The 16476-nt window shown below is 32.1% G+C and overlaps 2 protein-coding genes across 2 annotated transcripts in view; both read left to right on the forward strand.

Annotated features, from left to right (window-relative positions):
• Window positions 1–2463: 2463 nt before the first annotated feature.
• LOC107450748 (piggyBac transposable element-derived protein 4-like) lies at window positions 2464–3795 on the forward strand. Its single transcript, XM_043055163.2, has one exon. The coding sequence runs from the start codon at window positions 2464–2466 to the stop codon at window positions 3793–3795; it is 1332 nt and encodes a 443-aa protein (XP_042911097.1).
• Window positions 3796–6337: 2542 nt separating this feature from the next.
• The window catches only part of LOC139426174 (cathepsin L2-like), a 60093-nt gene continuing 49954 nt past the window's right edge, over window positions 6338–16476 (forward strand). Inside the window, exons 1-4 of the mRNA XM_071183966.1 lie at window positions 6338–6407; window positions 7751–7941; window positions 8777–8941; window positions 11402–11525. Of these exons, the coding sequence (XP_071040067.1) occupies window positions 6338–6407; window positions 7751–7941; window positions 8777–8941; window positions 11402–11525 (550 nt within the window). The remainder of the gene's footprint in view (window positions 6408–7750; window positions 7942–8776; window positions 8942–11401; window positions 11526–16476) is intronic.

Consider the following 16476-nt stretch of genomic DNA (forward strand, 5'->3'; position numbering starts at 1 on the left):
ACATGATAGATCAGGAAACCTGCCAAAAACAGTAAAACACAAACAAAAATCTGAAGATCTGTAAATGATAAAGTGTTTTTGAGTTAAATAAAATAAAATTCGCTCACTAGGTCATTATAAATATTTGATAAAACGTCGGAAACTCAAAACAGGACCGTCGCAAGAGAGAAATGGAAAAATGCTCTGGTCCGGCTCGGGGCCCCGGGTGCGCCGTACCCGTCACACAAGGGTGTGCCCCTGGGGGGGGGGCAGGCAGTATGGAATGCTTTTGTTATTCATAAAAAAAAGGGGGGTGATTTCAGCCAAGTGAATTTCCGACTTGGGTTGATTGAAAGTCTAATCGAGAATTCCAGAGGATTACATCAGGTGTCCAACAGAAGCTTTGGGATTGATGCATCTCAAAATATCATGAGATTGACAGCGCGACATTTTCCTGCCTATGTGGACAGCTCTAATAGTAAGAAGCAGTATGGAGTTAGAAAATGCGTCGTGTGCTCCAACAAAGTAATTGACAATGGAAAAAGAGTAAGGCGGGAAAATAGATTTAAATGTATTGAATGCAATGTAGGTTTATGTGCAGTTCCATGTTTTAAAATTTATCATACATGTAAAGTATTTTAAATAATTTCAAAGAAATTAAACTTTAAATTTTTATTTTTCTTAATTCTTATTATTTCTTAAATTAAATTATTTAATAAATTATATAATTATTTAATAAATATTAAAATAAATTATTCTTACATTAAATTATTTCTTAAATTCTTATTTTTTTAAAATTAATTCTAGTATTTTATCGATATATTTTAGTAAATGTAATGTAATTACGCAATATTACGATTCTTTGAATTTTTGTTTGTAATGTAATGTAGGGTTTATGTGCTATACTATGTTTTAAAAATTATGATACAAATTGATTAGTTCAAACAATATTTCCATTAATTAATTTTATAAATTTCTTATATTATGTCTTATTTCTTATATTAGGTATTCCGTAAAGTACGCTCTTATTAAGTGTTTTTAAAATTACTTACAAATAGGTAAGCAAAAAACTCTAAACATTGAGCGCCGCCTATAATAATGAAAAAAAAAATGCTATCGAAATTTGACCAATAATAAAGAAGGGCAGATGAACAAACATCAAATAACTTTTTAGTTTTCAATTTTCATAAAGTTCTTTTACATAATAAGGGAAATCTTTGCTATGTTCTGAATGGCGAAAGAAAAAGTAATTTCCCTGTACATACTTTTTAGTATAAGTTCAGGCCCAAATATTTTTAAAAATTTAATTTCAAGGGTGATATGAAGTGAATATCCTATAAGCCTTTTTTTAAAAAGAAAAATGTTGTTATTGGAATTTTAAAATGTTAAGCAGTGGAATATGTCTCTAGTTAAAATAAGATTATATTCTCAGGCACCAATTCTTGGAATGTATTTTATTAGCGGAAATTATACAAAATACACTGAATAATAAACTATGGAATATTTACTTAATATTTCTTATTTCTCAAAAAATTATACTATAATATATACATATAATAATGATGATAATAATAATATTATTATAATATACTTTTTCTCTGTGTTAAGTTGTTTAGTCAACGCCAACACCCTGGCTGCGTTACTGCAAACTTGAGTCCCAGAAAAAAAAAATTCTATACAATTTCTAAGACTCCTAAATAATTCCAATGTATTGGAAAAGTTTTTTACTGTTGAAACTTAGCGAAAAATTATAAATCTATGAAAGTGTTTAACTAATAATAAATGCAGTAATATATTTAAATAAACGATTAAATAATAAGAAAGATTGCATGTGGTCATAAAACTAAGAAAAATGTTTGTTAGTTATAACAAACTAATATTGGGTCATTGCATTTAGCAGAAGTTATAACTGTTTATTTCTTGAAGAGGTAAATGTTATCAAGATTTGGAAAGGTTGATAAAGATTGACTTAAATAAAATATGATACATATAAATGAAATAATTCTTTGAATTTAATAATTATTTGAAATATTATTTATTAATAAAATTTAAATTTCTTGAAAAAAAAAATTTTTTGCATTCAATAGTGCCTGTGTATATTGAACCTGCGTTAGTTATTGTATATAAAAAGTTTTTATAATACCTCCATCTCACAATTTGTACTGATAAATTAAACACCAGTCACGAGTTGTCTATTCATAAAAAAATTTATTGAACTTGACTAGAATGAATAAAATGAAAATATCATGCAGCTTACATTAGAAATCGAATGAATGGAAAAACTACTCATTCATAACTATATATCACAGTAACGTACAATTTTTGAAACCCTGGGAAACTTTAACAATGTGTATAAAACGATAGAGAAACGTTCTGGAATAGGTTTCTTAGTATAGAGTATTCAGGAGCTTCTTTTGAGTTGGTTGCTGTTAGAATTCGTCTTTCTTCAAAATTTTATTTTTTGAAATTTTCCTTGTTTTGAAAATGGACATTGATTCCGATGATGGAAGTTTGTTTGCAGATTCAGATGAAGAAATCATTAGTTCTGATTCTGAATCAGATGACGATACAATTACTGCGAATAAAGTTCATTTGGACTTGAACGACGCCGACGTACGAAAATGGTGTGCTATAGATATTTCGAAAAAGAACGTCGCTCCTCTTAGGTATCCGTTTACGGGAAACAGTGGAATAAAATCAGATATTTGCGACCCAGATGATGTTTTGGAATTATTTCAGTTATTTTTTGATAAAAACATTATGGAAAGTATTGTTAAGGAGACTAATTTATATGCAGATCAGTATTTCGAAAAGACTGTTTTAACTCCCTCATCCAGATCATTAAAATGGGAAAATACAACTGTAGAGGAAATCAATAGATTTATTGCCATTTTACTTCTACAAGGGATAAATGGTAAACCTGTAGAAAGATGGTATTGGTCAAAAAGACCAATTTTATCCACCCCTGTTTTTGGCCAAATAATGAGTTCAGAAAGATACTCATTAATCATGAAGTTTTTACACTTCGAAAACAATGAGGATTTTCATCCCAAAACACATCCTAAGCTGAAGAAAATATATCATCTTCATAAAAATCTCGTGAAAAATTTTCAGAAGGTGTATAAGCCAAAACAAGAAGTTACGGTGGGTGAATCCTTATTGGGATATAAAGGCTTACTTGGTTGGAAACAATACTTTCCAACAAAACGTTCTAGGTTTGGGATAAAACTCTGTCAGCTTTGTGAATCCGACAGTGGATACATTTGGAATTCCATCATTTATACTGGAAAGGGAACATTATTCGATGAGAAATATGATCATATGAATACTTCTACAAAGAGTGTCCTGTCCCTCATGGACAATTTACTCGGGCAAGGATATGCCTTAACAACTGACAATTTCTATACGTCCCCTGAACTGGCTGAGCTATTGATTAAAGAAAAAACAGAACTTTATGGCACAATGAAAGCTAACAGAAAAGGTTTGCCACCAAGTTTAAAAACAACAAAGTTAAAAAAAGATGAAATTATGGGATTTCAAAAAGGAAAAATATGCGTATTGAAATGGCAGGATAAAAAACCCTTGTGCATGCTTAGCACTTGCCACACCGCTGAGTTAATCGAAGTATCATCTAATACAAATGGCACAGTTCGAAAGAAGCCCACCGTTGTTGTTGATTACAACAAAACAATGAGTGGGGTGGATCATTCTGATCAATGCCTATCATACTATTCCATAACGAGAAATCAACAAAGAAAATATTACAAAAAAATCTTTCGTTATTTACTGAATCAGGCAGTATGGTTGGTTGGTTGATTAAAGTTTGTTGGCACAAGAGCCAAACATGGCTATACTTACACTTTTGCTTTACATAAACTCAAATAAGTTTTGCAATCTTCATCTGATAAAATTAAAGTATATCTCATGTTATTTTGGTCTAAGGACCGATTCCATAATATCAAAGCACTAAAGTTCTTCCGGCAAGCAGATTTGTGGCCTTCATACCAAATATTATATTCAGCCCTTGATTCACCCAAGTCTCTAGCAGCAACAGTACACTGTGAGCAGTATTTCGATAAAACTTCGTAACCCAAAACTAAGGTAGTAAGGGTATCGATTACTGATCCAATCCCATTTAGGGAAGTGTGCCCCCTCTTCTGCCAGGTACCATCATAACATATATACATGTCAATTGTATTCTGTATCGAAATATTGTCATCGGTGGCTATGTGTGCCTTTCGGACAGCATCAGCAGCTTTTTTCAAAATAAGTGTTGGGCCATTCCATTGTGACGGGTGTAACATTCAGACACAGTTTTTTGACGTTAAATCTGCATTTGAGGAAATTTATATAGTTAATAAATTACCAACAAAGTTTTTAATTATGTTTAACGTTGCATTTGCTTGAATAATTGAGTTCAAATATAACAGCAAGAATTCAATTTTCTTTAAAAAAAAATTTAAATCTTGTGACGGGTGTGACTCTTTTGGGACATGAGTTTTCACTTGCTTCCACATTTGTAAAACATCCTGTGAATATTGAAATGTTTTATCGTTATACCAGTTTTTTTTCTCCTAAAGGACATTCAGATGGAACTTAATACATGTTTTTTTTATGAGTAGTTTTAATATTTTTAACATGCAGGGATTTTTTTTCTAATGTGACGGTTGTGACATTGTGCAATACAATTTTCAGAGGCAATTTTTTAAAGAAAATAATTACCAGTACAACTAGTAAACTTGGCAATAGAAAATATGTTTAAATTTTATTGGAAATAAATTTTATAATTACATATAAACCATTTAAAACTTATAATGGCTCCCGATTTTTTACAAGCGTCGGTGGAGCAGCTTTCTTATTTATTACAGATATGTTTTCAGTCGAAATGTCTTCTTTTTCGCGCCAAATCCAATGGGGTCCACTGGGATGCATATATTTTAAGCCCACTTCTTCTTTTTTGTAATTTATGCCTAAAATTGTAGCATAATAAAACTTATTAATTGAGTTCTTTTTGCTACTAACTGCAGTAGAAAATGATACTAAAACATAGCCTCCTAGAACAATATCAGGTGCCTGCATGATCTGAGTGGGTGAATAATCTACTTCTTGAGTAGCAGTGCCGGTTACTTTTTTTAATTACATTTTGCAGTCCTTCCAGTTAACAGATTTGTAGCGTTGCTCACTTGAAAATGGTGAAGAGATTTATTTATTTCTATGGAGGAGGAATTCTCCCATCTTGCGGATGATACTGATTTTGGACTGCAATATTTGATTGGATGTCACATACAATGGTTTAATTGCACAACTTACGTTCATAGTGCAGTTGAAGAAATCCAGAGAGGAGTTTACCACTACTTTCCTGGATTTTACCTGATGCCAAACTTTTGACTTTATTAGCCCCCCAACGCCATCTACTGCACCTTTTCCATGGGAAGTAGCAAAGAAGTTCTACTCACAATTTAATTGCAAATCTTCCTGAAAGAAGCACAAGTTTGAAATTGTATACTTATTTTTGAATTGTGCCGCACAGCCATCGGAAAAAATACCCTGATTTTCCTAATTGAAATATTTTTATATTATATTAACTTCAAGCTCAAAAAAATAATACAAGGGAAAATTTTATGACATTTTTCCTTATAATTTCATAAACCTCATTCATTTACCTTTAATTTGATATATTACATGTTACAATTAAAACAAATTGAAATTTCAACTCTCATGTCCACTTTTACATGGAAATGCTCGGTTTTGAAATTTCCTGTCTGCTCAGATAAAAAATTAAAACACTTAAAAAATGTTTTTGTGTCCATAGTTGGGTCCATACTATGAAGGAAACGTTGCTATAAACCAGTCTTTCTCAAAGTGGGCGATAACGCCCCCTTGGGGGCGTTTGAAACTTATTGGGGGGCGTTAAGGGACCCAGAAAAAATGGGGGGCATTGATGTTGGTTAGGGGGGCGATGTATAATTTGCAATTTCATTTACTTTATATAGTATTTTAAATTTCACTAAAATTAAAACCCACCTACTACACAATAACGAATAATTAGTTTATATTTCTACCCTGTATGATGTTATAAAAACTTAAAATACTTAACATAGATTTCGCGGGACAGCCCGCACACTGTACGCAATCAAGTTGTAACAAGTTTCTGCGGATGGATAAAGGAACATGATCGATGATACTTAAAAAATTAGAGCAATTTTACCTTAATTACATTGCACCAGAACGAAGCGATGAATCCTTCAAGATCATTTTAATAAAATGCATCCGGATAAGAAGGACAAAAATGTAGTCTATTTTCAAGATCTGGGAAAAGAAGCATAATGCTCAGCCAAGTGTATCGGAACTTTTTTCGATGGCTGCTAAGCAAGACGATGACGGACTTCGAGCTTCATACAATATCTATCTGTTAATTGCTCAAACAGGTAAACCACACGAAATCGGAGAAACGTTAATTTTGCCGGCGATACAAGAAGTTTTGCTAGAAATTTAAGTGAACGACTGTTTCAATCATTGCAACATGTCATCAGAGCAGTCAATAAAATCCGAAACAACTCTTTAAATGACAGATTATTTAATCAGTTTTGTGATGATAATGATGAAGATTTCAACAGATTTATCTTTCACACAGAAGTGCGTTGGCTATCAAAAGGAAATTCACTGACTCGTTTTTACAATCTGTTTGACTCTGTCATAGAGTTCTTGGAAAATAAAGACACAGAATTGCGCGAAAACCTCATCACATCAAAGAATGATATCGCATACCTGACACACCTTTATACATTGCTTAATGATATGAATCTCCAACTTGAACTTAATAAAAATAAATATCGTCGCTGCTTTCGTAGCCAAGCTTCTCTTACACAAAAAGAATATCGGCAGACGTGAGTTCCATAATTTTCCCAATTTATCAGTATCCTGCAACAACGACGCCTTGCTCGTCTACTGCCAACATTTGGAAAATCTTAACACTGATTTCATTGAAAGATTCCAGGACATTTTGAAATTGGAAATACCAGACTGGGTGTTAGATCCTTTTTCAAATGTCAACATAGTAATATCACCCTAGTTGGAAGAAGAACTTATAGAACTGACAACGAACGAGGAAATAAAAATCAATTACAAAAATGGCTACCAACAATTTTGGCTACAAAAGTCAATTCCGCAGTTGTACCCTGGATTGTGGTCTATCGTTGAACGATTTCTGATAGCATTCCCATCCTCATATTTGTGTGAACGTGGATTTAGCGCTATGACAACGCTGCTTACTAAAAAGAGAAATCATTTGCAAGTTACCAAACGCGGTGACTTACGANGAATTGTGCCGCACAGCCATCGGAAAAAATACCCTGATTTTCCTAATTGAAATATTTTTATATTATATTAACTTCAAGCTCAAAAAAATAATACGAGGGAAAATTTTATGACATTTTTCCTTATAATTTCATAAACCTCATTCATTTACCTTTAATTTGATATATAACATGTTACAATTAAAACAAATAGAAATTTCAACTCTCATGTCCACTTTTACATGGAAATGCTCGGTTTTGAAATTTCCTGTCTGCTCAGATAAAAAATTAAAACACTTAAAAAATGTTTGTGTCCATAGTTGGGTCCATACTATGAAGGAAACGTTGCTGTAAAGGAATCAATTCCAGACCTTAAACTTCGATCAGTCACTTTTTTCCCCTTTCATTTAAATATCAATTTACCATCGTTAGTTTTTTCATTTGTTTTTATAAGGGTTTAAAAAATATGTATTTAGATAAGCATACCGGTTATGACCTAACTTTTATTGGTTTTCAGAAACACTATAACAAAAGGTACCATGACGAAGAAGATGATATAAGAAGGAAAAATTGGGAAGATGCTAAAAGGCGTATAAAAGAGTTCAATAAAGAATACAATGAGGGGAAGCACTCTTTCGAAATGCGTATTAATAGTCTGTCCGATTGGGTAAGCAAATTTCGTATCTCAAACTGTTACAGAGATGCAAAATATTTTAAACACACTCTTTAACATTGATTAATGAAGTTAGACTAATGTTCGTGAGGTTTCGAATCCAGCCGGTCGAAGAATGGTGACTGGGGCACGTTAAATCTGTTCGTGTCACTGAGTTCCCATAACAAATCAATACCTCTGGAGTACTGACTTGTTATGGAGATTTATAGTTCTCTGGTTCAGTTCAAATTTACAATCTACGCGCTCATGAGCCGCAATAGTGGCACAACTTAAAAAACACGCGTTTTGGACTAAGAACAGGTGTAAATATGAAAGAAAAACATTCTTTTCAGCAGCAATGCTAGCACAACTCATAATTCAACTTGAAGGTAATCTTCGTCTAAGCAAACTAAAGCATTTCTTATGCATTTTGCTTAGCCATGAAAACTTTAAACCCACTTATCTCAAAACTTGAGTTGTGCCGCAATTGCAACCCATGAGCGCTACTAATGAATGAAATGTGTGTGAATGAGTCCTTCCTGCTAAACGGGTTGTGACATATACATGTGTGGTAAAATCGTATTCTGGGTCATAGTTGGCGCCACTGAAAAACAAGAAACGCACGCACTGTCATAAAAATTTCTCTTGATTTCAGGTAGGCTTGTTTATATTGGAAAGTGGCGTATGTAACAACACTACACAATTCTCTTATTTCCGTCTATCTCTAAAATCAATCACTATGTCAAGTTTTTTTTTTATTTTTTAAATTTTGTAAACAATTCTTTAAACGTTGCAATTGTTGTTTGACAAGTCTTAAGATATGAAACCTTGTTAATGCATTACGTTGCAGCATGATGAGGAGATAGAAAAACATAATTGTCTACACCCCCACCCTCATGATCACAAAGTGAAAAAATTCGAAAAAAGATTTCGATGTGATAAACGGTGTCAACGCCAACTTCCCAAAGAAGTTGATTGGAGAAAAAAGAAAGAAATTACACCTGTAAGACATCAAGTGAGTATTATTTTTTTGCACTATCACAAATTTTTGATACAGTAAACGTCAGAACAAAAAAAAAGTTCCATTATAAAAACAGTCACAAATTACATAATACATTATAAAAGTGATAAGTTAAATTTATATTAATTAATATTAATACTAATTAAATATTAATAAACTTAGATACACATAATTCAACCCGAAAAATCCCAGTTTAAGAGGATAATTAAAATTACGTACACTATAAACACTCATAAGAATTGGAAAATAAGCAGAGCTAACCATTGCAGCCATCTATTGAGAAAATTAGCGAACTATTTCAGCTTAAAAAGTAACCCTTCTTTAAAAGTATTTTAAAAAAATACAATAAATTTAACAAAAATAACAATATTTATTACAGGTGTTCTTCGTTTTACTTTGCTTTTGTTTGGCGCAGCATGTCCTTCTGTGGACTTTGTGCCATTAAACCCTACATTCAATTCCCAGTTTCGCCTCACCTTTTTTGGTAGCTCCATTTTATGCATAAAAGACTTGTTAGATGAAAACCATCATCCTAACATCTTTGCTTTTCTTCGTACTATTGGTATTTTAAACAGTATATAAGAAATTTATCATTTATTAAGTTTTATCCACATATAAAAATAATTGCATTTACACTGTTTTAGAATTCTCATCATTTTTACCATACTTATTGTATTGTGTAATTGTACTCTATTCTACCTTTTAATATGTTTTTAAAACCGTGTGTTTGGCGGAGGATGTCCTCTCTGGACCTTGTGCCATTAAATCTTACATTCAATCAATCAATCAACCTACATTCAATTCATTTCGTTTTACTTTGCATGTGTGTGCCACGGAGCATTTCGTATTTGGGGTACTAAAGCAAGTGTCCTGTCAAAAAGTATTTGCTGATGTTCATCATGGCCAGGAAGAATTTTATTCATGTAAAAATTGGCTAACAGTCGTTTTAGATCTTTAAAGAATGTATGCATGTTTAATGAAATTGGAGGGCTCCTTTCGATGGCCCTCTAATCCTGTTTCCTTAGTTGCATTTTTAAGTCTTCAATAAATGTTTGGATTTGACTCTCGGCACTTGGGACTGCTATATCAACCCGACTGAGCTGAGTAGCCGCTCTGGTTAGCAGACCTGCCCCCTCTTTGCCCGCGATGGCAACACGGGCTTTAACCCAGTTGAGCTGTGTTGGCCTCTATATCCAACAACTTAACTTAAAAACTTAACATTTCAATGAAAATAATATCAGAAATAGCAACACGACAATCAAAGGTTCACAGAATATTTATTAACATTTGGGAGACTGCCCTTGAGAGTGTCCGTGTTACTGCGCTCTCTCGCATTAATAAAGATTTTGCAATTATTTAACAATTGGGGCATCCTGATAAAGCAATTGCCCTCATTTGCTGACTATTTTACTTTAATACAATTCATTATTAGTTATGCAAATTTTAAATCATCATGCTATGAGAGTTAAAAAGTTTAATTTTAGTAAATTTTCTTAGGCCAATGATTTAGCAAATAATCATACAAATTGCACTTACCTTCTAAGCTTGGTGAAGTATCCGTAAGGCTTTTGAGCAGATATTTGGATTTCTCAATCATAAACTTGTCATTATTACGCGGTACGGACTGGAGATGTCCGCGTTGTTTATTAATGCTATTTGTCCTTTCGTCTTTTAACGCTTTTACGACACTAGCACATTTAATGAATTCCAATTTATTATGGCTATTTGCCTAATTGAGGAAATCATCATCGCGGCACAATTTAAAGGGGATGCCTTGACAAGCAAATCGGGGTTTGTTTACATATAGATGCTCTGGAGAATTACCCCTGATAAGCACAGAATCTTTCGCAATATCACAATTTAATTCACTCATATTGCAGTCGAGAAAAGTTATCCTCGTGCTCCAATGAAGTCTAGGAATATCCTAAGAGGAATTTGCTATCCACTTATATCCTCACTCCAACATTGGTTAAAGACTGAGTCGCCTTGCGTCATGTACACTAGTTAGAGAACAGCAACAACACGTTCTTCTCGTTCAAAGTATAATGATGATCCAAACCTACGATTTTGAGGCTACCAATGAGCTGTTGACTCCTTGACAATTAGTATGTGATTGAATTGATTCTCCTGAATTGACCTGGATAAACGTTGAACAACCACTAGTAAAAAGTTTTAATTCTGTATTTTTTTTTTCTTGTCGTGGTACTGCTTCATTTTAGGCTGTTTCTTTTCAATCATTAAAGTAACCTGAATTTTATTTGGAAAAAATTAAATTAAAAGCTTATATAGAGAATTTTTCCTCCCTGTTTCCATCCATTCTACAATTGAGTTCGAATTGCTTGTGAATAAAATACGAAATAATTCCGAGAGAGTGATCACTGTAATAATATAAAGATTATCTGTTTTTGAAAGAAAAATAACTATTACACTATATAATATCTTTTTTGCTTACAGTATCATTGTGGATCTTGTTATGCATTTGGGGTAGCTGCAGTTCTTGAAGCATATAACACTAGATTGACTGGTAAAATGGTGACACTAAGTGTACAGGAAATTGTGGATTGTTCTATTCCTCTCGGTTAGTTCAGGATTTAATATTCAATGAAATAAGTTTCAAACAGTGCATTTCTTTATCATGTATAATCATCACCAGGAACTAAACCCCCTGCTTGCAGCGCGCGTTAACCCCTAAAATTCCTTCCCCAGTTGGATTGTTTCTCAGTTCTAGCTTGTTCGCAGCATATTACATCTTGAGAAACCTTTGATTTCTAAGCGTTTCGTTCAATTTAAATACGTTACGATTTTATCTATGCAAAATTATAAATTTCAGTGTTTGGCGGTGCTACATATTCTATATTCTTACATTAAATCACAACACCTTTCTTCCAAAAGAAACTCTCAAAATGAATGAATACCGAAGAAAACAAAATAAAAATTGAAAAAAGTCGATCTTTGTTCATAAAATACAGCTTCCTCACACGGTAATTACGAAGCAAAATTGAAACTAAAATATAGCTCTAAATTATTATTGCACCTGCTTTAATTTATTTGTATTATTGAGCCAGTTTTTGTCGATATGAAACATTCGCTGTTAACATTTCATATCTGACGAACTGTGTTTCAGCGCTTTGTTGTCCTCGCGAGAAAATAACTTTATTGGAAATTTCTAAACATGTACGGTGAAGTGATCCTATTTATGATATACAGCTTTCATACAGTTCTTTGTTACTAAAGCCAAAGGGAAATAAGGACTTTTTTAGCATCGTGTAAAAGAATTAATGTTATTGTAAAAGAGCTGAATCTCGAGAACGTCGAATTTCACTGGTAAACATAGTCGTTTTAATAAACCTTCGTAATATTTGTTATTCATTTATTCGTGACTATTTAAATATTTATTCGATATTTTAATATGCGATTAGGAAAAAATGATGTTGGAAATTCCGAGATATTTAATACCAGGCAGTGGTACTTAACCTTAAAAAACATCTGTGTACGGAATACTGGGCAAATATTCTTAGTTTTAAAAACAAAGGAGGTTTGAGAATGCTCGTTATTATGCTCACGCCTGTTTAGTATTCTCAACTATGATGTGTTTACTAATCGGATGTTAAAATATCGAATAAATATTTAAGTATCGACAAATAAAGTAATATGAAATCAGCTCTAACAATCATTTTGGATATTTACAAATGCGATTACCTATATGATTGTTGACATTCACCTTTGAAAGTTGACAATCATCTATTTCGTCCTTTCATAATGACAAATAGATAAGCAACAGCTTATTACCAGAAACAAACAAAGTTAGGTTGGTTGGTTCGAGTTTATTGGCATAAGAGCCAGAAATAGCTACAATGTGCCAGCACCAGGTTTAAATTGGTCTCTAGGTCAAACTACTGTATTTTTCTCTTAAAAGTAAAGAATTAAGTCCTATGGACTTGATAAATTTTAAAAGGCTGTGATGTATACAACGTAAAAAATCTGGATAAATGTTTCTAATTGCACCATAAATTGATTAAATGAAAAATTGTTTTAATTAGGTTGCACCATAAATTGGTAAATATGATCGATAAATACATTCATTTCGCAATCGATTGCACCAAACTTACGTACTATGAGAGACACAAGCTTTAACTGTGACCGATAACTTATTTTGTAACTGTTGACTAATGGACGATTTTGTTGTCAAGCCTTTATAACTATGGCTTTTGCTATCATTTCACGTAAGTTATCTTTGAAATAGTCTATTTCTTTTGCAGGGAAGTAAACTTGTCTTATTTACATGCATTAATTACTGTTCATTTGTTTCATATCATGTTTAAAAATTTAGTTGTCTGTTCTGAAAGAGTTAGTTTCAGATTTCTTCTCAAAAACTATATTCGTTGTATGTATAATTAAATATTTTAAAATCTGTATTAGCTCTTTTTCAGTAAATAAGGAGACACATCCATTTTATGCCCATAGAAAGTGCAATATCAGTGACAAATAAACAGTTAATTCGGCAATATATTTGCATCATAGCGTGCCGCCAAATTTACTGCTGGTGAAAATTTTCTAAATCCGCGTTTTAATTGAATTCTCTTGCGCAACAAAAAAATTAGTATTTTCTTTTAGGATTAAAACTTTATATTAATATTTATTTGTGCTTCTGCTTTGATTTTCATGTGGCATCATTCTATATCGTTTATTTTTGTTTGTCATGTCACATACGTACATGAATTTTTATCTATGCATTCTTAAATAGCTTTGTAGTAAAATTTTCAAAAGTAAATTTAACTCCATTTTACCCCAATTTAATAGTGAAGAGAAAGGCAAGTTGTTATGGAAACTGGGTTACTATTTAAGTTAGCAAACTAGCAGAGAAAGCGGCCAATATTGGCGTTAAAGAAAACAAAGCGCTATAAAAAAATTTTCGCCAATAGTCTTACTGAAATTTAGAAAAAAATACAGAAAAGATCAAAATATTTTTAGAGCATTTAGAAGTAAACTAATTTCTTATTCTGATTTTTAAAAAACAGATTATCTTTCTTTCTTACCTAAGTTTCACACTAATTATAAAACAAATTACAATTGTATTTAAAAAAAATTTCTTCGTATTAAATCTGTATGAAAAAAATTAGTTCTCTTAAAAAATTTTTTTCCTCGTCTATCAGAAATCTTCATGAATGGTTTTAATAATTCCTTATAAATATTAATGATTGTAATAAAGTATAATGTAGAATAATTAAAAATAAATAAGCATAAAAATATTAATTATGATATTTGGTTAAATCAGTTACGAAGACCTTGAATTGAGCATGTGTACAAAAGTGCTTTTGAAAAAAAAAATCTTAGAATAGTAAAGAATATTTGAGACTCTTACTTATAGGAACTTTCTGCTTTCTAGTAAATCTAAATTGTGAGATTTTTTTTATCATTTTTACTGTGTTAATCGAAATAGTATAGTTTTTTTTGTACTTTTTATTTCATGTAAAGCAAAACATCATTCAGAAAATTATATTATGTCTTAATTCTTATTTTTTTGTTTTGTAAGATATTTACCATTTATGGCATACTCGATAAGTTTAAACAGCGGTTGCCAACACATTTAAAGTTTTAAAAAATAATTTAAAATTTTATATTGGAATAATTTTATCTCAAAATTATGCTCGGCAAACGGCTTCAGGTACTTGGTTAAATGTCTACATTTTCCCCCTCACACATTAAAAGTTATTTGAAAACTTCGATGAAATAAAATAAAAAAACATTCAACTTCAAATGTCTAAAAATAGTAATATTCATTTTCATATTGCTTCATAACAGTAATGAATAGTCTTGTATTAGTTTTTTTGTTCTGATTATTTTCAAATTTATTAAAAAATTTATTATTTTGTGAAATATACTGTTAAAAAATTATTTCGTAGGCATAAAAAATTATCAATAAAATGCCAAGCTTATTTTAAGATATATGAGTTTATTTGTATCTCGACCGGCCCTTTTTATGGGCATACGAGAGTAGATACATACATTATGCATACATAAAACTCTAAAAATTACATCAACAAGTATAAAAATCAGAATATTTAAAATAATGATCAATACAAATCTATTAAAACAAGTATAAACCCATTAAAATAGTAAAGGGGTTAAAAAACAAAACAACTCAAAAATCCAATAAATGTTAAAACTTTACAGAAGCATATAAAACAGTAATAAAATATTGGAAGTTAAAATTCAGTATGAAAGTTAAAAAGCAGAACAAGTTAAGAATCAAAACAATCAGTTAAAAATTGATTAAAGCAATGCAAGTTAAATCCTAGAGAAGATTAAAATGATGGTAGATAAAAACACAAGACACCAGCAAAAGTTCGCAGGCTCCGAGCACAGTCAAATGTGGTTCAGAATGTCCTCCAATGTTGCCTTTATAATTTTTTTAACAATGTTTCTACAGACCAACTCAGCAAATTATTGATGCAAAGTTTATCCTGCAAGATGGCTTCCACGGAGTATCTGGAAGTGTGGGCAGTTCAAGATCAAGTGTTCAATTGTTTGATTATCCCAACAGTAGGTTCAGTTTGGGTTTTTATTGAAAAGTCTATTTTGGTAGTCTCCAATCATCCCGTGTCCAGTATGTAATTGGTTTAGGTAAACGTTGGCCTGTAGTCTTTTGGTGGAAGGGTCTTTAGAAAATATATACTAGGTTTGTCTACCTCTCTCGGAGCTCTGCCACTCTGATTTCCATCGATTTAGGTTGTTGGATTTAGTGATTGTTTTGATCTGGTCCTTGGGATCTCTAAATTGATTTGGCTGAGACTGACGGCTTTCTTGGCTGCCTGATCCAACTCCTCGTTGCCTAGGATACCAATGTGTGCCCTGACCCAGTTACATATGATGTTTGGCTTCCATAGTAGTTTAGTATTTTCTGTTTCTTTGTTATTAGGAGTTGGGTCACTTAGGGCTTGCAGCGATGAGAGCGAATCAGTGAAAAGAGTGGCTTCCGGGTAGGCATTTTTAGCCAGCCAATCGAATGCACTTTAAATTGCCATCAGCTCAGCCATAAAAATACTGCAGTTATTGGAAAGTCTAGTCGAGTCCGCCTTAATGATTATCCCATCTCTCTTGATGATAATTCCATAGCCGGTCTTGTGCTCAATCCTACCTCCATTTTCGGTCTCTTCGGCGAACTCCATTCTAGAACCATGAGTAAAAATTCCAAACCTGTTATTAGTGGAGAGTGACCTACCCCAAAGCACGGAAACAAACTTTGAGGGGTGTTGCCTTACTGGTCGTTGTTCCAGTGTAATCGAGCCCAGGGAGTGGCCCAAAACTATATTTTAAGATATATACGGATACCTTTCTAAAACAAATTTATTTATGATTTTTATTACCATTGGCAAACGAATATTTTCCCTTGAGTTAGATTTTCTTGCAAAATTTTGGATGAAAAACCAATCCTTAACTTCAGTGAATCTTGGAGAATGCATTATTCGAAATTCGTTCGAATGATTTTCTCAGAATTTCTCTAAATAGTCCTCATATTTTTAAAGTAG

The sequence above is a fragment of the Parasteatoda tepidariorum genome, chromosome 8 (genome assembly GCF_043381705.1).
Source record: "Parasteatoda tepidariorum isolate YZ-2023 chromosome 8, CAS_Ptep_4.0, whole genome shotgun sequence".
NCBI classification, from domain to species: domain Eukaryota; kingdom Metazoa; phylum Arthropoda; class Arachnida; order Araneae; family Theridiidae; genus Parasteatoda; species Parasteatoda tepidariorum.

Bases quoted from the DNA above. Each gene is read 5' to 3' on its own strand.
- LOC107450748 (XM_043055163.2), top strand. From the start codon at position 2,464: ATGGACATTGATTCCGATGATGGAAGTTTGTTTGCAGATTCAGATGAA.